This window comes from Diceros bicornis, chromosome 19 (genome assembly GCF_020826845.1).
Source record: "Diceros bicornis minor isolate mBicDic1 chromosome 19, mDicBic1.mat.cur, whole genome shotgun sequence".
NCBI classification, from domain to species: Eukaryota; Metazoa; Chordata; class Mammalia; order Perissodactyla; family Rhinocerotidae; genus Diceros; species Diceros bicornis.
In genome coordinates, this window is record NC_080758.1 from 8747621 (window position 1) to 8767959 (window position 20339).

Sequence of the window (20339 nt, forward strand, 5' to 3'; positions counted from 1 at the left end):
CCCGGCCGTGTTCACAGCCTTATTCTCTGGTGCAAATAGTGATAATAATAACTATGGGAATAATGTCCTATGGTCCAGCCACTGGACAACCTGAAAATCCCAGAGCCCGCTATGTTCTTCCCTGCCTCTTGCCCCCTCTCTGCAATTTCCATCCTCCATCCTCCAAGCCTCTTATCCTTCTCAGTTTTCAGCTTTCAAGTACAAAGGGGCTGCCAAACTCTCACCCGTTCTCCTACCCCAGTGGTTCTCCACTGTGGTGATTTTGCTCCCTAGGGGTCATTTGGCAAGGTCCAGGGACATTTTGGGTTGTCATAACTGGGGAAGTGCTACTGGCATCTCGTGAGTGGAGGCCAGAGATGCTGCTAAATGTTCTACAGTACACGGGGCAGCCCCACAGCAAAGAATGACCCGGCCCCAAATGTCAATAGTGCCAAGGTGGAGAAACGCTGCTCTGTGTCAACCAGCACAGGTGGCTTCTCTCTTTCCATGTTGTTTGTTTCATACCTCAATAATATTGATGATAATAAACAGGAGCCACCGTCTACTGGTACAATCACCAGTCATGTACCAGGCAGTGTGTGATTTTGTGATTTTATATACATTAGGCATTCCATCCCCATTTGACAGTGAGGAAACTAAGTCCCAGCGAGTTTAAAGAACTCGCCCACATTCACGTGGCAAGTCTGAGGCAGAACCAGGATCCAACCTAAGTACAGCCTGTACCCTACCGTATTCAACACGCCACGAGTCACTTAACAATGAGGCAAGCACCAACTTCACGTGGGCATTCGGCTAAGCACTTGGGTTACGAATGCAAATAAGATACTATTTTTGCAATAAAAGAAGGTGCATGATAGCAGGGAAGATAAATTTAGTCTCTGAATATGTGGCTGTGTCAAGGTCTTCCTCATCCCCCTGGTGTCAGTGATAGACAGTAACCACAGGTAGCTCTGACTGAACTCTCACTGGAGGCCAGCATCTAGGCATGGGGTTTCTTTCTTCACCTCATTTGATCCTCAAAACAACCCTCAGGGTAGACATTACTGCTCTTATTTTAGGTGAGGAGATGCACGTGGTCGATTTCGCACAGCCTGGAAGCATGAACCAGAACCCATACTGGGGTCTGATGCCAGGCCCTGCTCTGAACCACTCTGCTAATTGTCAGTCCCTCCTGGAGGCCCACAAATAGCACTAAATGATGGAAAGCATGGTTTGGGATTAGGGGAAATGGCAGATGTGGCCATTGCGGGCGACAGCCATGTAAACCCCACTCCTTCTCTGGGGCAGGGACTGAAGTGAATAAGAAACTGTGCTCTAACTGAAGTCAGGGCTCCCCGGCCTGTTCTTTGCCAAGTCTTCTCACATCCCAATGAGAGTCAGAGGATTAGGCTGTCTCCCTGGGGCATGAGAAGGCATCAGTGTAGTTCCCAAAATATTGCTTACATTGAAAATATGACTCAAAGAATCAGAGATGTCAAACAGATAAGCATAGTCAAGTGATCAATACTCAGTGCAGTCTGCGCGTGGTTTCTAGGTTACATGTGGGTTTGTCACTGTTTTTTCTTTCTCTTTTAACTATAGGTATTTGGGGTTTTTGTTTATTTATGTGTGTGTATATATATATTATATACATGCAGATTGAAAATTTAGCTGTTGAGAGTGCAGGTCCTGAAGTCAGATGGTATGTGTTTAAATCCCAACCCTACACCTTAGCAGCTTTGTCATTTTACTAAGCATACTACATGCCGAGTACTGTGCTAAGTGATTTCTGTGAATTATCTCATTTAATTCCCACAGCAACTCTGTGACTTGGGTGCTGCCAATATCCCCATTTTACAGATGATAAAACTGAAGCACAGAAAGGGCAAGGCACTTGCCCAAGGGCACCTAGCTAATCAGCTGCTGAAGCCAGGATTCTTTTTCAGATTGCGTGACTCCAGAGCCTGGGTTCCTAACCAAGCCTGGGCCCTGAGTTTAGCCTTGAGAGACTGAATCCAACATCTGCCCACGATTTGATTTGGGGCAAGACATCTGTCTTCTCTGAGCCTCTGTTTCCTCCTTACCCAAACAGATACTTGTTATGTCACAGCATTATCATAAGGAGTACATGGGATAATGTACAAGCAAGTGATCTGAAAAACGCCAAGACATGAGTGGACACAAAAAGACAAAGGTGCATACTAGATTTACTGTCTCAGCCGAAGCAGGTGGACGTGCATGACCACACTGTAACGTCTGAGTCATGCCCCCCTCTGGCTCAATGATCAAAAACACGGCTGACATTGGCTCAGAGTGAGTCGCCTGCATGCAGGAGGACAGAGGGCGTGCAAGGATGGGTGGGGGAGGCCCGGAAAGGGCTGCGGGAGAGACCAGATTTCAGGTTTCCAAGGACTCTTCTCGGCACGGCGACCAGCTCCAGCCCAGGCTCCAGGAACGCAGCTGATAACAGGAGCTGAGGACTTCACGAGTTCGTCAATATTTGAAGAGGGGTGGAGATCGTAAAGCCAGAAGATTAAGAGCCCATCCAAGTCAGGAGATGTGACGATGAACACAACCTAAAATACATATGGCCGAGAGAAACTCTGTTCTTAGTGAACTCCTGCCCTGTGGGCACTAGGAAGAAAACTCTTCCACCAAGAAGCTCACACGCCTGAGAACGCACTGCCGCCACAGCCAGGGCCCTGGCTTAACGCTCTGCGGTCACTGTCTTGAACTTCATAATAATTTTATCTTTGAATTTGTGTTGTGGAAGTAAAATCTGAGGGGACAACCTATTAGAATGGCCAAATCCAGAACACTAACACCACCAAATGCTGGTGAGGATGTGGAGCGACAAGAACTCTCATTCCCTGCTGGGGGAATGCAAAATGGTGCAGCCACTTTGGAAGACAGTTTGGCTGTTTCTTATAAAACTAAACATACTCTCACCGTACGACACAGCAGTCATGCTTCTTGCTATTTACCCAAAGGAGTTGAAACTCTTGTCCACACAAACACCTACACACGGATGTTTATAGCAGCTTTATTCATAATTGCCAAAACTTGGAAGCAACCAAGATGTCCTTCAGTAGGTGAATGGATTAAGAAACTGGTCCCTCCAGACAATGAAATATTATTCAGTGCTAAAAAGAAATGATCTATCAAGCCACAAAAAGACATGGAGGAACCTTAAATGCATATTACTAAGTGAAAGAATCCAATCTGAAAAGGCTACATACTGTATGATCCCAACTAGATGACATTTTGGACAAGGCAAAACTATGGAGACAGTGAAAAGATCAGTGGTTGCCAGAGGTTAGTAGGGAGGGAGGGATGAACAGGGGGAGCACAGAGCACCTTTAGGGCAGTGAGACTATTCTCTATGATGCTGTAATGATGGATATGTGTCACTATACACTGGTCTAAACCCATAAAAGGTACAACACCAAGAGTGAGCACTAATGTAAACTAGGGACTTTGAGTGATTGTGATGTGTCGATGTAGGTTCACTGATGTAACAAATGTACCATCTGCTGGGGGATGATGCTCATGAGGGAGGCTGTGCGTGTGTGGGAGCAGGTAGTATTGGGGAATCTCCATACGTTCCTCTCAATTTTGCTGTGAACCTAAGATGACTCTAAAAAGAGAAAATCTTTGAAAGAAAAAAATCTGATGGGACAATGAGGCATGTGCGTGAGCAGAGGACATATGTGCAATACACGTGTCCACTGCTCATCACCGTCCCGTTCACAGAAGGCACTCATGACACCCCACGGGCAGACACTTGCAGGCGATTCACGATGGGTGGATGGTCAGCAGGCCTCCAGGTGAGTATAAAGTAAGGTGTTACACCTGCAACTGAGTTTGTAGGGGCCCTGACAGTCCTGAAGGGCCGCGCTTTCCATTCAAATCAGAAATCATCTCAAACGCGGAAAGAAGGCAACACATTGTAGAAACATGGACAACAGAAGAACCGCATCGTGTTCTCTTCCTCACGTTACCTCCCTGTGATAACCAATGTGCTGAGAATGATGACAGAGAAAGGGAAACATAGGGCAGTTTCTTTTCCTTTCAACCCCTCCTGACTCACCAATAAACTGGAGGTAGAGAGTGTGGTAGAATATAGGTGAGGATCTAGAAGTGAGAGGAAAACAGGTGAGTCTGTTCCATGCAGCGTTTCCTCTGTTTTAGTAGAACAAAATACACAGAGTTGTGTGATTTGGGGGATTCTGCACATGAGTCCGTTGCATTTAAAACCGGTATCACACAATATAAGGATGAATGGTAAAATTCACGTTAATAATTTAAAATTTCAATTTTTATTTACTTAGAATGACTTTGAATAGCAAATAAAATACAAGACAGGTAGAGAGAGAGAGACCATGGGTGAAAGGAAAAGCTTCATATTTTAGTCTCTTTGCCAGTCCTTGTCCCCGCTTTTAGAACAAGGGCTGCGCATTTTCCTTTTGCCGTGGGTCCTGAAATCACGTGGCCGACCCTGCTTCCTCTGCTACTGCTGACTCAGGCCACACTTGATGGGAGTCTGCAATATGCCCCACACGCTGCTAAGCGCCCTACCTGGGTGATGCTCCTTTATGCACTAAGTCACAGATCTCCCTAAACCTCATATTCTTCTTCTGTAAAATGGGTGCAAAAATCCTAATTACAGTGTGGTCGTCACTGAGACGGATGGAGGCAAAATGCTTTGCAAAGAGTTAAATGCCATCCACATGGCAGTCATTGTCACAAATAATTAAGAGGGAGCCAGTCCAATCAGGAAGTGTTTGTCAGCCGCCTTCTCTACGGCAGGGACACAGCCGTCTCATATTGCAGGCTGCTAGCAGTCAGGGATATAAAAACAAGCACAAAGTAAACACAAGGGCACTCAGCCCAGGAAGGCCGGCAGAGATAGGGAGGAAAGCGGCCGGCTCATAGACACACAGCTGGTCTGTGGGAATTGAGATCTGAACCCAGGGCCACAGCCCCAGCTCCTGAGCCTCCAGGCCGGCCTGCCTCTGTGCTTCCGTTGGCACAGTGTGTGTGCGGGACAGCTGCTTAATAATTGACTTTCATTACAGTCCAGATTTAAGTGCACAGCGCTGAGCAGGAATCGAGTTTATAGCCCTAATTATGATGCATCTGATTGTGAATTCAGTATTTAAATAGTATTTTTGTCCCTTAAATGTTGCTTTCTGAAAGGGGCCTTCCCTGGCTCTCCCTGTTTCTCTCTCTTAGCTGCCTTGGCTTTTGTTTCATAATGAGGCTCACACTCTGTGATTCTGTGTTTATTTGTAGGACTCTGTGTTCAATTACAATGAGCCCAGGGAGGGGAGGAACAGAGTCTTTTCCTCACCTCTCTAAACCCAGGCCTATATATAGCCTGGTGCGCAACAAGTAGTCATGGTGGGTGCTTGGGTGAACATATTAATGAATAAAGCCACAGTAATTACTACTTTGCATTTCTCCTGAATGTTTTCTCAAGAACACTGACTAGTATAACTTAGCATGTTTCCCTTTTTGCATTGGTTATCGGGAAGCTCAAAGCCACATCTGTGAAGCCTTCCTACAAGTCTGTAAATCAACATGCACATTTATGGATGATCCTGGTCCCATGGACGTACCCACTCTGGTTTTGCTATCTTCTTTTGTAATTTTTAATTTATGCTCTCCTACTGTATTGCATATGTCCTTGTGAGACACTTTAATAAATATCCTTGTTGAAATTAAATAAACAGCCTGTCTCGAATTGCTAGCCTGGAGAGAAAAAGAATGCCCTTTCCAATGTCATGCTCAGTCTCCGCAGCAATAGGCCGCCCTTAGGTTACCTGCTTTCCGGTGGCCAAAGCCCTTGGGGAGTGATGTTTACGCGACTGGGGGTGGTGCAGTGGGCGAGACGCTATTTCTTTCCAATTAGGTGGCTAGGGGGTGGTGGAGGTGGTGTTCTGGACAGAATGACGGTGAAAGGCAGACAGAGCTGCAGAATCCTACAGAACGTGTTTTCCCTGCTCTGACCATCACCCACGGTTACTGGGAAAGGTAATTAGCTCCCCAGGTCCACCGGAGCAGCCGCAGTGGGTGAGGGGCACCTGACGGGATGCTTGGAGTGCCAGGGAGGCAATAGCGCGAGAGAAACCAGGTGTTGGGTTTTTATTGGAGAGGTGAGGACAGCCCCCGAATCCAGGAAGAGAACCTGCTTCTGGAGGCCGGGCAGGGGAGAGGAGGGCCCCACCCCAGCTGTGTTTGCCCTGCTCTGTGTATTCAGCCAGCTGGCTCCGGACGAGGAAGCGAAGGGCAGGGAGCCGGGCACAGTTGACAGCCTGGTACTGGCAGCGCCAGCTGGAGACACGGCACCCTGAGCAGGAGCAGCTCAGGGGACACCAGGGGACTGAAGACACTCCCACCAGGGGCTCAACAGGTAACCGCTTCCAGATCCTTTAGGCCTGGCGTGAGGGTTTGTTGTTTGCAGCAGGCAGTGAAATGCAGCAACTAGGGGTCAGAGAGGGTTGAGTTTGACCCCAGCTCTGATACTGATTCACTGTATGGCCTTGGGTGTGTGTGAGCCTCAGTTTCACCATCTGTGAAATGGACCCAAAGATAGCCTTGTTTAAAAGGGTTGTACAAGGATTAAATGACAACGTGCAGTGTCAGGTACAAAGTAACAGAAATAATCCCTATTTGCATGGAACCATTGGGGATCATTTCAAGTGCAAAACTTGGGGAAAAGGTAGCGGATGGATGGGTATGCTATGCGATTTGGGTACCCCTCTCAGGACAAGAATCCCCCACAGTAAAGCCGATTTTGAATCTGAACCGAGGGGCATCGTCTAAGGGAGTGGAGGAGACAGGGAGCAGGACTCCGTGAGTGCCGTTGGGAATCTGACTCTTTACATCAATTGTCTTATTTACATTCAAAACTATTCTTTGAGATAGGTGCTGGGTTCAGATCCTAGCTCCACAACTCCAGAAATTTGCATTGCCCTCTGCAACTCCACTTCCTGCCCTGAATTGTCACAGTGATTAGAGGCTGGGTGCCCGGAGCCAGTCTCAGCCCCACCACGGGCAGGCGGGGTGCCCTGGGCCAGGTTACCTCACCCCTCTGGGCTTCAAGTTCCTCATCTGTAAAATGGGTGTAATAATAGCACTGAGACTGAAGTGATGTCCATGTGGGCTGAGGGGACAAATACATGTGCACACCTGTGCCCTTAATAAATATTAGCTGTTATTTTTGTTGTTGTCACTAACTCCATTTTACAAGCAGGAAGATGAGGCTGGGAGGAGGGGGCAGGACTCCGAGCAGGCTTCACTGAAAGGAAGCTGTGGTCCTGGATCCAGTCACAGCCGGGACTTGAATGAGATGAGTGAGGTACTCGACTTGGGCACAGAATTTGAGACACCAAAAACTCAGTCATCGAGATAAATTATATCTTGAGGCAATATTTTAAAAATTTTAAAGCAATGCCAATACATCCACGATGAACCAAATAACATGTTAAGCAAAGACAGGATTTGTAACAGCATTCTTTTTGGTTTTTTAAAATGTTGTGTTAAAATATATTATTCACCTTGACGGCTGACTTTTCTGGATCCTCCTTAAATTTTGCACCGGAGCCCCCGCCCCCTCATCTGGGCCAGGCTCTGCTATGATTGCGTGTTCGAGTCCTGGGGTGTATATATTGTGCTTTCTCCCTAAACAAATGCCCGGAGAGGGGGCACCTAAAGCAGTTTCCAATTTAAGGGAGGTGGGGGGAACAAGCCAATGCTTCGAATCTCGGAGGATACTTTCTTCCAAAGAGTTCTGAAACTCTGGAAGGGTTGTCTTTTTAGAAAAGACGCACATGTTTCAGGAGAGCAATGGGCCTGTAAGAGCCCACCCTGGCTGGTTTCGATGACAAGAGATGCACAGGGAGAGGGACGGAAAAGAACTAGGGAGGGTCAACACAGCACTCCATGCAGCCTCGGTGTTCAACGTTTGTTGATTGTCTCAGTGTCGGCAGGTTCTCTTGCTGCCCAGAGCTGGGCCAGGGAGCCGGGAAGGATTTGAGCCCCTCAGTCCTGTGGACCCAGGTTCAAACCCTAGCTCTGCCTCTTCATAGCCTTCTGAGCCGGGGACGGTTACTCTGCTTTATCCATTTCATCAACAGATGTGAACTGAGTACTCGCTGTGTGCACGCAGCACCAGAAAGTGCCTGTCCTCAGGGAGTTACATTCTAGGGGTGAAGGGATTGCATCACCAAGCCTCAGTTTCTTTATCTGTGTAATGGGCCGCTGAAAGGGAAAAACGGAAGCAACGCAAGTCGAGTGCCTGCCCAGGCCAGGCCTAGGGTGAAGCAAGCGAGGCACCTGGGGGCAAAATGCAGGGAGGCGCTCACTCTCAGTTCCCGAGTCTGCACCTGCAACCCTGAGCAGGATGGCTCCTTGCATTTGGCACCTGGTGCCTCTCGGGCTTTACCCTGGTCCTGGCCCTGCCTGGCTCACGGTAAGTCTTGAGTTAATGTTGCTGCTATTGTTATCAGCTTAAGGGTGTTTGGTGCAACGCTAAGAATACGAGAGTGAGCTCCAAGCCTTCTAGGAACATCGACCATTTATACAAACACAACTGAGTGTTCCAACAGCAAGACATCAATTACCAACCATTCTTAAAACACCCAGCGTGATTTGGATAAAGGCGCCCCTTCCGCTGGACCCACACAGTCCACACAGGGGGCAGGGCTTGGGGAGCACAGCGAAGGACAGATTTCAGTCCTCATGTGCCCCCTCGTGCAGGAGGCAACCTGCACCACTGCCCATGGCGGCCCTCATAGTATCTGCCATGTTCCCAGCCCTGTGCCAGGGAACTCCGGGAGATGCAGGACCGCGGGACACGGCAGAGCAGGTCTGTTCTCTTTATAGGTATTGACCTTGCCTTTGGAGCTGGGGGGCAGAGGGCTTGTTCTGCTGGGTGTGCCAGCCTGGCCATGTTGGCATTGTCCTCAACTGGGTGGTGAGCAGGGCCCGCAGTTTGCCTACATTCCATTGCATTGATCAAAGGTGTTTCTGTTTACTCAGTGACTAATTCTGTCACCATTCCACCCTTCGAGACCTCCCCCTTCCATCTGACAGTCATTTAGTTGCCTGCTGGCCAGGCAGCCGCAGAAATGCTTTCTCCAGGCAGCTTGCATCGTGTGTGGTGTTTGATCAGGAGGAGGGCTTACTGTTAACCTGTAACTAAAATGAGGCAACATGAACACCAGTCATTGATGTAAAAGAGGAAGAATTCGAGGAGAACTTCCAGAGCGGCCAACTCACTCGGGGACCGGCACACGGAGCCACTGGGATCATAACAGTGACAAGAAAAATAAATAGTTTAGTAAGAACGCACATTTTCTCACCTGACTACTGCCAAGCCCTTGTGCTAAATCTCTACAAAAATTATCAATTACTCTTCAATTTTGCCTTCCTCACTTTAGTTCAGACCACGTTCCTTGACTAGCTATAATTTTAATTTCTTATTGCAAAAGCAGATACGCAATAAATATTTTACATTCTATGTTGCATTACATGACATACAAATATTTAACAAAATATAGCATAACTTCTATGGCAGAGGAGACAGTAGAAGGTAAGGAAGGAGAAACTTAAGAGTTGAACTCTGGCACCAGGCTGCCAAGAGTTAAGTCGTGATTCTCCCACTTACTAGCAGATGATCTGCACTAATCAGCTCGAGCTGCCATACCAAAAATACCATCGACTGGGGTGGCTTAAACAACAGATATTTATTTTCTCAGAATTCTGGAGGCTGGGAAGTTCAAGATCCAGGTCCTGGCCGATTCAGTTTCTGGTTAGAGCTCTCTTCCTCACAGTCTGCTTTCATCCGCATATGGTGGAGAGAGAGAGAGAGCATGTTCTCACGTGTCTCCTTATAAGGGCACAAATCCTACGGGATCGGGGCCCCACCCTTACAACTTCTCTAAACTTAGTTACTTCCTTCGAGGCCTTGTCACCAAATACAGGGGTTAGGGCTTCAACATGTGAATTTGGAGGGGGAAGCAATTCAATTCATAGCATGATCTTAAGCTTCCCAGGCTCGGGTTCTGCATCTGCAAAAAGGGGACAATAAAAGTACCTGCCTCATGACGTCCTTATGAGGATGTGATGAGTTAATACAGGAAAGCCATTAGGGCAATGCCTGGCATAGAGTAGGCTCTGCAGAAATACTAGGTATAATTATTAACAAAGTACAACACATTTTATTTACCACTTACAATAATAGCTAATCTTTATTCTTCAACTGCTGTGCACCAGCCAGTGGGCTAAACATGGCATGGACCACACCCTTTACATCTTCGCTGATGAGGATGGATCTATTATGGTCCTTTGTCTACCCCTCACCTGTGCAGATGGGGAGTTGAAGCTTATGCACACAGCCGTTCTGAGCCAGCATATGAACCCAGGCGGGAAGGATTGCTCTGTTGCACCACCATGGACTAGTTCTCTAACCCGCTCTTCAGAAATGTAGGTCCCTAGGGGACACTAGACTGTAAACGTGAGGAGATAATCAAGAAGTCCCACCCCTAGAGCAGGGTCCCTGAACCTCCACACTAGTGACATTTGGGGCCAGCTCACTCTCTGTGGTGGGGCTGTCCTGTGCACTGTAGGATGTTGAGCAGCGTCTCTGGCCTCTACCCGCTGGATGCCAGTAGCAGCCCCCTACCCTGAGTCGTGACCATCAACAATGTCTCCAGACATTTCCAAATGTCCCTTGGGGGGCAAAATCACCCTCAGTTTGAGAAACACTGCTCTCAAGTTATGGTGAGTCAGAAAAACAGAGTGGAACATATTTCTAAAGAGAACATTTCAACATAATAATGTAACTCATCAACGAATATGACAAAAACTAAAATATGAAATATAAATATATAGTCCTGAATAACTGGGACCAAACACCTTAGACATTATATATACACACATAGATCTTACTACCACTTGTGGGCACCCGCTCGGTGCCAGCACGTGTCTACCCCATCCCCTCCCCCATGACACTGGGATGGATGAGGACTGTGGGTAAGGGCCACAACCTCTCCGTGCCGCATTTTCTCATCAGAAAATTGAGAAAATAATAGTGTCTAACCCAAAGCGTTGTCGCAAAGGACCACGTGAAGTCGACACACACAAATCAGTAGTGCACAGCACATAGAAAACACTCCAGACATGCTGTTATTGTCATCATCGTGAATACTGCCACTTTCCACAAGAAAAATGCGTTCAGAGGGCCCAGCGCCGTGCCCAGAGCCTCACCGTCGTGGGATTTGTGGGGCCCCGTCTCCGTCCAGAGCTCTTTTTCTCGAGGAGAGAGAGGGGGTGCCCAGACAGGAGGAGAGACTGATTGCTCCCCACTCTGGCAGCCCCTCCGCCCTCCTCCCGTGGGGCAGACCTGCTGACTTAACAGCCAAGGGGAAAGGGAGGCTGTGCAGGAGCGAGCGTGCCCTGCACGCCCATTCTCGGGGAAGGAAAGCTGGAGACCCAGGAGGTTTCTCTTGATTTGCAGGCTGACAGAACAGAGGGCCCACAAGGGCGCGCCCTGGAAGGGTTGTGAACATTTTCAGATGACCGGGCTGCCGGTAATTTGTCGGCCCTGAAGCTGAGTCCTTTCCCCCATCTGAGAATTCTGAGCCTGGTTCTCTGAGTCAGGGGAGGCAGCATTTGAGAAAGATCACTGTCCCAGGGGACGCTCGCTCACCCCGAAATATCCCACACAGCGGCTCTCGGCCTCGGCTGGCATGGAAATCACCTAGAGATCTTGAAAACATACCGATGCCAGGCCCCACCCCGGAGAGTCTGATGGAATGGGTCTGGCTGGGGCCTGGGCTCAGGGATTTAAATCTGCACGGATGATTCTAACGTGCAGCCCAGGTTGAGGACCGGTCTCCGGAGCACAGCCGGGACGTGGAGAAGTAGAGGGACTTTCTCATCTGAGCAACCCCCAGCAAAAGGCTCACCCCACCTTCTCAAAATGCTAAGACCTCACACACGAGTCTAATTTTGAAAACAAAACCCCCTGCCAGATGGCAGCTTGTGCTTAATGTCAAAGAAGGTCATAAAAACAAAACAACTAACACCATCAGTTCACGAAAGAAAGGGCATTTTGACATCACCTTCAAACTTCGGTTTTTTTCAAAATAAAAGCTAGCTATCTCAAATGAAGATGTTTTTCTGGATGAAAAACTCCTTATCTGATTTAGTTTTCTCATTTGTCAGAGACTGGAGAAAATATCGCCGACAGGAATTATTGTCTGAACCTCCTTGAGCCTCAGTTTTGCTGTCTGTTAAATGGGGATAAAGAGTCCTTGCCTCACAGAGTCCTTGAGCCGGCTTCTAGGGTGATCCACTCATCCTGGTTTGCCCAGGAGTTTGCTGGTTTTAACAGAAAAGTCCCGCATTCCGGAACACCCTCACTCCCATCTGTGCAACCTGGACAGGTGGTCCCCATCATGGTATTTCCCATATGTGCCTGATGATGAGGATTACCTGTGCACTTGCTAAAAATACAGATCCAGGGCTCCTACCCGACTTTTTGGTGACAGGATCCTATGAATCAAAAGTGCTGCCAGGTTCCTCAGTTGATTCTCCGTATCAGGCAACTTTGGGGGAAAATGAATGAAAATATCAATGATAATAATGATGATAATCCTAATCACGGCTGACCACTCGCATGGTACTTATCGTGGGCCAGGCCCTCTTCAGGGCACCTTGTGTATCTTAATTTATCTAATGCTCACAACAACCTCTTAAGGCGAGCGCTGTTATTATGCCCATTTTACAGAAGAGGAAACTGAGGCCCGAGGCTCAGTAGCTTGCCTAGGTCACTCCTTCAGCACATGGCCGAGCAGGGACTCCAAACTCGAGAAGCCACCTTCTTATTCCCTGTGCCGCACCGCTCTCTATCTGGAGTGCTCGGCCGCGGGCTGGCACGTGGCGAGCGCTCCACGCACAGCAGATGTGGTTATCGCGATTGTTTTCTTAGTTGCACTATCTTTCGGGCATTAAAAGACTTGCCCTTCTGTTGCCAACTTTTAACAGAAGGCCTCATAGCTAAATGTAAAAGCCTTCCCCTCGCCCTCCCCGGACGTTTTGCCCCAGCCCAGTAGGCTGACTCTATCCCTTTCTGCTGATACTCATGTCAGCCAATAGGTGGCACTCACCTTTTGTTTTTGTCCCATAGAAATCCCGCTCTTCCCAAAATTTGAAGAGTGGGAGCAATTTCACGACACACGCGTTCTAACAGCTGGTGGAAAACAATACGATCTGAATCCAGGTCGTCGCTGCAAAAGATGTGCGAATGGATTTTCCTTCTTTCAGTCCACTTGGCCCTGAATTTGCCAAAAGGCTCCTTAAAATGTGCGACGGTCAGGATAACGTAACCCCAACTCTGCGGGATGAAAAAGTTTCTCTCCTACTGGCACAGGTCACGGTTCTCCCAGCCCAAAGATTTTTCATAACCTCAAACATTTTTATTGCAAGGAGCCCCCCAAATTGGACTGAATTTAAATTACAAAAATTTGTAAACCCATTGGTAAATAATTTTTAATTTTGTAAAAAACTGGATTTAGATGGAGACCTAGTCCAGTGTATATATATACTCTTGTGTGTGGCCTTGATGAAGGCATTTAACCTACGAACCTCAGTTTTCCCATCTGTAAAATTGGAATGATGATACTACTGCCTTGTGGGTTTGCTGCAAGGAGTAAATTAGTTTCCTACAAGCTCTTAGAACAGTTTCTCAACACATGGTAAGCACTCACCAAATTTTATTATTAATATTATTACTATTTTATCGTTACTATGGTTGTTAGAGTTGTTGTTTTTATACACAAGAGGTTCAAATCCTGGTCAGCCTTACTACAGGCAACACAATCTATCAGCTGCCTCAATCCCCTTATTTGCAAAATGAGTAAAACTTACCCAGGGTGATCTTGAACGGCGGTAGTAAACTTTCTGGGAAGAGCCAGATAGTATTTGTCTTAGGCTTTGTGGGCCATACGGCCTCTGGTGCAATTACTCAACTCTGCCTTTGTAGCGTAAAAGCAACCACATGTAGAAAATATGTAAACAAATGGGTGTGGCTGTCTTCGAATACAATTTTATTTATGGATACCAAAATTTGAATTTCACTGGGGCCAGCCTGGTGGAGTAGTGGTTAAGTTCACGTGCTCTCCTTCTGCGGCCTGGGGTTCGCATGTCCGTATCCCAGGCACAGACATACACTCTGTTCATCAAGCCATGCTGTGGTGGCGTCCCACGTACAAAATAGAGGAAGATGGGCACAGATGTTAGCTCAAGGCTAATCTTCCTCAAGCAAAAAGAGGAAGATTGGCAATAGGTGTTGGCTCAGGGCCATTCTTCCTCACCGCCCCCCTCAAAAAAAATTTGAATTTCATATTATTTTCATATGTCAAAATCCATGATTCTTCTGATTATTTTTCCCAACCACTTACAAATGTAAACCCCATCCTTAGCTCCCTGGCTTTACTAAAAGAGGCAGCATGCTGGATTTGGCCCACAGCTGCTGTTTGCCCATCCTGCTCTTGAGGATTCAATACTATATTCATAATGTCCCATTTATAGATGGAAGTGATGGTCTATTGTAGGTATGCATATCATGGATTTCATAAATAGAAAATGTTGCAAAATGACAAGTGTCCTGTATGTTTTAGCACTGCTCAATTTTATTACATGGTGTGATTAGAAAACATGGAAAATCCCCAGATTCTGTTATCTACCAAATTCCCCCAAGAGAGCAGGTGGTGAGATCTGTGACCCGTTTTTGGCCTCTGTAATTTCTGATTACTCATTGAGTCTATTACCAGGGCATAAAAACTCATAGCGTGAGTCAGAGGCCCAGGGAATCCTTGGAGATGCATCAGCTGCCTCTCGCCAGAAATCAGAAGTCCTGGCTTTTCTTCTGAAAGCCACAGGAGTAGAGGAGCCAGCAGCCAGGTCTCTGGGGACAGGCTACATTGGAATCCTTTGTGTGAAAAAGAAACTTCAGTAGCGAGGCAGTAGGTCTTGGGAGTGGCTGAAAGAGCCCCACTTCTGGAACCAGACGGACTCTGGGTCAAATCCTCACTTGGCCATTTTTGGGATGTGTGTCCTGGGTGAGCTAGGGAGACTCAGGTCCCCTCTTTCCAAGGGGAGGGAACAATATAGGGAACATTCCAGTGATTAGGAGCACAGGTAGCCTCGGTTTGGATCTTGCCTCTCCGTCATTTACTGGGTGACCTTTGGAAAGTAGTTTAACCTCCTTGTGACTCGGCGTCCTCATGTCTAGAACGAGGTGATGATAACACCTATTCACAAGGGTGCTGCGGGGATAAATGAGACCACACAGGAAACACATTTGGATAACAGCACTTGGGACTGAGAACGTGTGAAATCACTGTCAAGTATTGTCACTATGATTATAACAAGGCTCTTGAGAGTTTTCCTGACGATGTGGGCACATACCTTGCTCAGCGCCAGCCAGGTGAGGGGTCGTTATCAATGATTCCCTCTATCCAACCAATGATCCCTCAATGATCAATGATTCCCTCTATCCAACCAATAAGCAATAATTTCGCACCTGATGAATGCAGATGCAGTGCTGAGAACGGGAGATACCATGATGGGTAAAGACAGACAGTACCTGCCCTTGTGGTGCTTACAATTTATCGAGTCCTAGTAGTAGTCCTGTGAGGCACAGAGAGGCTAATTAACTCATCCAAAGACACACAGCAATGAGGGGTAGAGAAAGGATTCACGCCCAGGTTGTCTTACTCCGGGCTCTGTGCTCATAACCACTGCACTATGCTGCCTTGAACTATCAGAAATGGCCTAGTTTATGGATTTATTGCCTATTTGTTTATTGTCTGTCCACCCACCAGATTTTAGCTCCATGAGTTCAAGGGGCTTCATCTGTTTAATTCACAGCTGTAACCCTAGTGTCTGGCACAGTGTAAAGTGCAGAGTTGGCGCTCAATATATATTTGCTGGATCGATCAATGAATGAAAATATAGCCAAATAATATATAATTACAAATAGTGCTAAGTGCTATGAAAAAAAAATGCCAGTCCAATGAGAGGTTTAACAGGGGACCTAATTTAGTTTGAGGATCAGAGAATACTAAAAATTGTAAGTATTGTTTTAATTATCCTCATTCTAGAATCTTCTTGATATAATAGCTGTGACTGGCTAAGAGGGAAGAAAATATTATCTATGCTGAATACACTTTTCATGATGGCAAATATTCCCCCAACAAGGAAATGCAGTTGCAAATTGGGGCTGCATTGACTTTAATTCTGTTGAATATGAGTCCAAAATCTCCTCTCATTCCCCAAAATAAATATAAGCAGTTAATTTGGGGTTTTAATTTTTCTCTCTCTTTTTTTCTCTATCGCAGGGACAATGGGTAACCAAATGAGTGTTCCACAAAGAACTGAAGACCAAGAGAACGAAATGGAAACAGACACTTACAAGGTAGTATAGTGACGGTCACTGGGTCATCAGCTACTAGTAGGAAGAGCTGGGGATGAGAGCAGAATACACGGCCTGCTTGGTGCTCACCACATAGACGTGATTGATGACGCGTTGCTGTTCCCATGGGTTGTTCAGTTGTATTCAAACCTCTAGGATCCACCAAGGAGACTGTTAAAAGTGCAGGTTCTAAGGCCCCACCTGAGACTTACTGAATCAGAAATTGCAGGGCTGGGAGCCTATGAAACCTGTGTCTTTAAGGACCTCCAAGGGGACTGATTCCCATAGGGCCAATTTGGTACCCACTCCCAGGTGGATTCGGACCCCCACCAGGGGACACTTGGCAATGTCCGGAGATGTTTTGGTTGTCACAACTCAGGTAGTGCTACTGGTCTAGCGGGTAGAGCCAGGGATGCTGCTAAACATCCTACTATGCACAGAACAGCCCCCACAACAATGAGCTGGCCCAAAATGGCAGTAGTGCCAAGGATGAGAAACCCAGGTTTAGATCAGTAATTCACAGCCTTGGCTGCACATTAGACGCATCTGGGAAACTTTCAAAAAACTACAATGCAGGAGTCGTACCATAGACCAATTAAATAAGAATCTGTGTGTGGGAGTGAGGGCGGGCATCCACATTTTCCAAGCTCCTCAGCTGTTGCCTGTGCAGCCGAGGCAGAGAACTACTAGTTTAGACATCCCTCTTTTAGAAGACTGCCTGGAAGGCTGAGGCCAGGGACGCCCAAATGCTTCTCTTAGGATCTTCTAGGACCAGGCAGCAGAAAGCATAAACATCCCCCACCGTCAGTGCTTCTGAAATCCGTTCCGCTTAAGCTGTGGAGCTCAGTTAAACAAGGAAATCCCTGTAGGAGGCTGATAATACCTATGGACTAAGATTGAGCATATCATTGAGGGAATTCCTGCTCAGAAGAGAAGGCTGGATTTGAAGAAATGGGCTGAAAACTCATAGTGGGTGTCAAACCTCACTCCATCTGAGAATTACCTGGGAAGTTTTTAAAACTCCTGAGGCCCAGCCCCACCTGAGACCAACTCAAATGCAACCTCTGGGTGTGGGCCCAGGGAGCAGTAGTTTCTCAAGCTCCCAAATGATTCCAAATCTGGGAGCCTCTGGCCTCCAGGGGCCAGGCAGTCACAACAAAGAGCTAAGTAGGAGGGCGGGGCCGGGTCAGAGGCTGCAGGCCCTGGATGACACACACACCCCCAGATGTTCCCAGAGCCTTATTTTTCATTAGAAGTTGGTGAACAGTTTTAATAAAATCTCCTGATTTTTAAATATTGCCAACTAATTCCAAAATACTTAAACTCTGTGAGCCAAATAAATCAAATCTGCACACCTGGTATTGCCCAGGGGTGCCAATTGCGACCTCAGGGCCAAATGCTTACGCAGGTTTGATGTTTAGATTTGTGATTTCTTGGTAGGGTTAATGATAAAAATTCAGAACACAGGCTTATTTTAAACAATTAAAACCATTACAACAATATAAAGAAAGGAAAAGTCTTCCATATCCCCCTGGAGAGGATCCCCTCTTTAGGAGGGTGCTATTTAGTCTTTTAGTGTTTTTCTCTCTGCCCTTATTAACATATATTGCACTACTGATAGTGTTAGCAGAGTAAGACATGATGTGCAACGTACTTAGCATATAATCAGTTTTCCGTCAATGTCAACTATTAGTGGTCAATTTAGATTATTTCATTACAAAAATGATATAACGTACATTCTCTTTTGCAACTTTTTTCTTTCCATCTGAGTGTATGTGTGTGTGTGTATAGTTCCATGTGCATATATGTGTACATATATATACATACATATATATAATCTTATTTAATATCTGTAATAAACAACAGAAGAGAAAAAAAAAATCAGAGCAGTGGCTTAAAACTGGAAAGAGGTTGCAACAATGAAGATGAGCGAGTGGGCGTGGAGCAGAGAAAAGCAACCACGAACTTCCTGGATTTGACGCGTTTGTTGACTGACAGCCCGGCTGAGGATGGGGCTCGCGTGTGCAGGACAGTGAGTGAGGTTAACCTCACAGGTTTCGGAATCAGCGTGTTGAATTCCTGTTCCCCACTGTTAGACAAGCGCCCCCGTTCAGCCCGGGCGCCCCGTCTGTAGGACGGGGTCCTAACTGACTGTGCTTGTCAGGCTCATCCAGACGAGGCACAGATCCAGGCCCGGGAGTGGGTGATTTAGTTTCTCTGAGGCAGGATAGAAAGCGTGGTAGTTTCCAGAAGTGCAGCCTTGAAATTAAGTTTAATTTATGAGGCACCCTTGTGGCCTTGAGTTCTTCTGATTTTCCCAGAAGCCTCGACTCCTAATGTCACCTGTTCTGTTCCAGGTGGCTTCTGGGAGGGAGTGTGGTCAAAACGGGGTGCCAGTGATCCTTTCCACCCACACCGTTCAACTCTACGACGAAGGTCAGTGCCGTGGGGGGAGCAGGCTGCTCCTCTTGGGGTGAGGAAGGGGCCGCCGACCCTGTTGATGGTGAAACCAAATAAGAGGGTTGAAGCCACAGGCTCACTTGGGAAACACTTGTATTAGTTTCCTGGGGCCGCCAGTGTCACAAACTGGGTCACAAACTCTGCAACTTCCTGGCTGTGTCACGTGGAGCAAGTCATTTGACTTTCTAAGCCTCAGGTTTCTCATCTCTAAAGTGGGTATAAGAATACCTCCCTCAGAGGATTCTGTGCTGAGAGGATTCAAGGAGATCACTCATGAAGCATTTCACATGTTACTCAACACTTAGGAATTCCTCAGAAACTGGTCAAGTATACAAGACTATAGAATTTTCCATACATGAGGGCAGTTTTAAAACTGAACAATATACTTATCTATTTGATTTATCCCAGAATATAAACTGTAAATTCAATGCATCAAAAGTGGCCAGCTTCTACTATGTGAAGAATACATATAAATTATATAAGAGGCAGGATAACCCAGTGGTTGAGGGGAAGCACTGTACAATCAGACCCTTGGCTTTGCCACCTCCCAGCTGTGTGACCTTGAGCAAGTTACTTAACCTCTCTGAACCTTGGCCTCCTTGTCTGTAAAATGGGATAATAACAGTACCTATAACATAGGTATCAGGTATAATAAATCATATTTTAGCATCTGGTACAAAGTAAATACTAGCTATCATTATTATATTATGGTTATGGTTGCTGTCATTTACATGTAAGTTTCTGGACCTCATTTCATCTCTTGAACAACATAGGTTTTAGAATTTCCTGGTGTAAGGAAAAAGCTCCCATCCGTTTCCCCTCTTGACACTCTACTACTCACACCACTTCTGACACCAGATGTGTGGGTTTTTTCCCCACATCAAGCAATTCTGGAAGACCAGCTGAGTGTCCTACAATTCAATTCCACTCTGATACTGTCTTCCTTGAGTCAGCATCAGGTCTCACAGTTTAAGAGTTCAGGCCCACAAGTCTGGCCCCCACTTCAGATGCCGGTCGCTAGTGGTGGGTCCCCAGGTTACCCATGACTTCTGTCCTACTTGGCTACAAATCAGAGGTTCCCATGACCCCCACCTCAGGTTCAATCCTTTGCTAGAATGGCTTACAGAACTCAGGAAACAGTTTGCTTATTAGATGACCAGTTTATTATAAAAGGATACAACTCAGCAACAGCCAAATGGAAGAGATGCACAGGGCAAGGTGTGGGGCAGGGTGGGCACCCTGGAATGGTGGAGCTTCCATCCCCTCTCTGGGCATGCCACCCTCCCAGCACCTCCACGTGGTCATCAACCCTAAATCTGAACCCTGTACTTTAGGGAGTTTTATGGAGGCTTCATTACATAGGCATAATTGATTAAATCAGTGGCCATTGGTGATTGAACTCAATCTCCAACCC

At 46.8% G+C, this 20339-nt stretch overlaps 1 protein-coding gene across 1 annotated transcript in view; it reads left to right on the plus strand.

Moving 5' to 3' along the window:
* Positions 1 to 6047: 6047 nt before the first annotated feature.
* The window catches only part of BCAS1 (brain enriched myelin associated protein 1), a 109639-nt gene continuing 95347 nt past the window's right edge, over positions 6048 to 20339 (plus strand). The window contains exons 1-3 of the mRNA XM_058562448.1: positions 6048 to 6394; positions 16392 to 16468; positions 18823 to 18901. Of these exons, the coding sequence (XP_058418431.1) occupies positions 16397 to 16468; positions 18823 to 18901 (151 nt within the window). The 5' untranslated portion in view covers positions 6048 to 6394; positions 16392 to 16396. The remainder of the gene's footprint in view (positions 6395 to 16391; positions 16469 to 18822; positions 18902 to 20339) is intronic.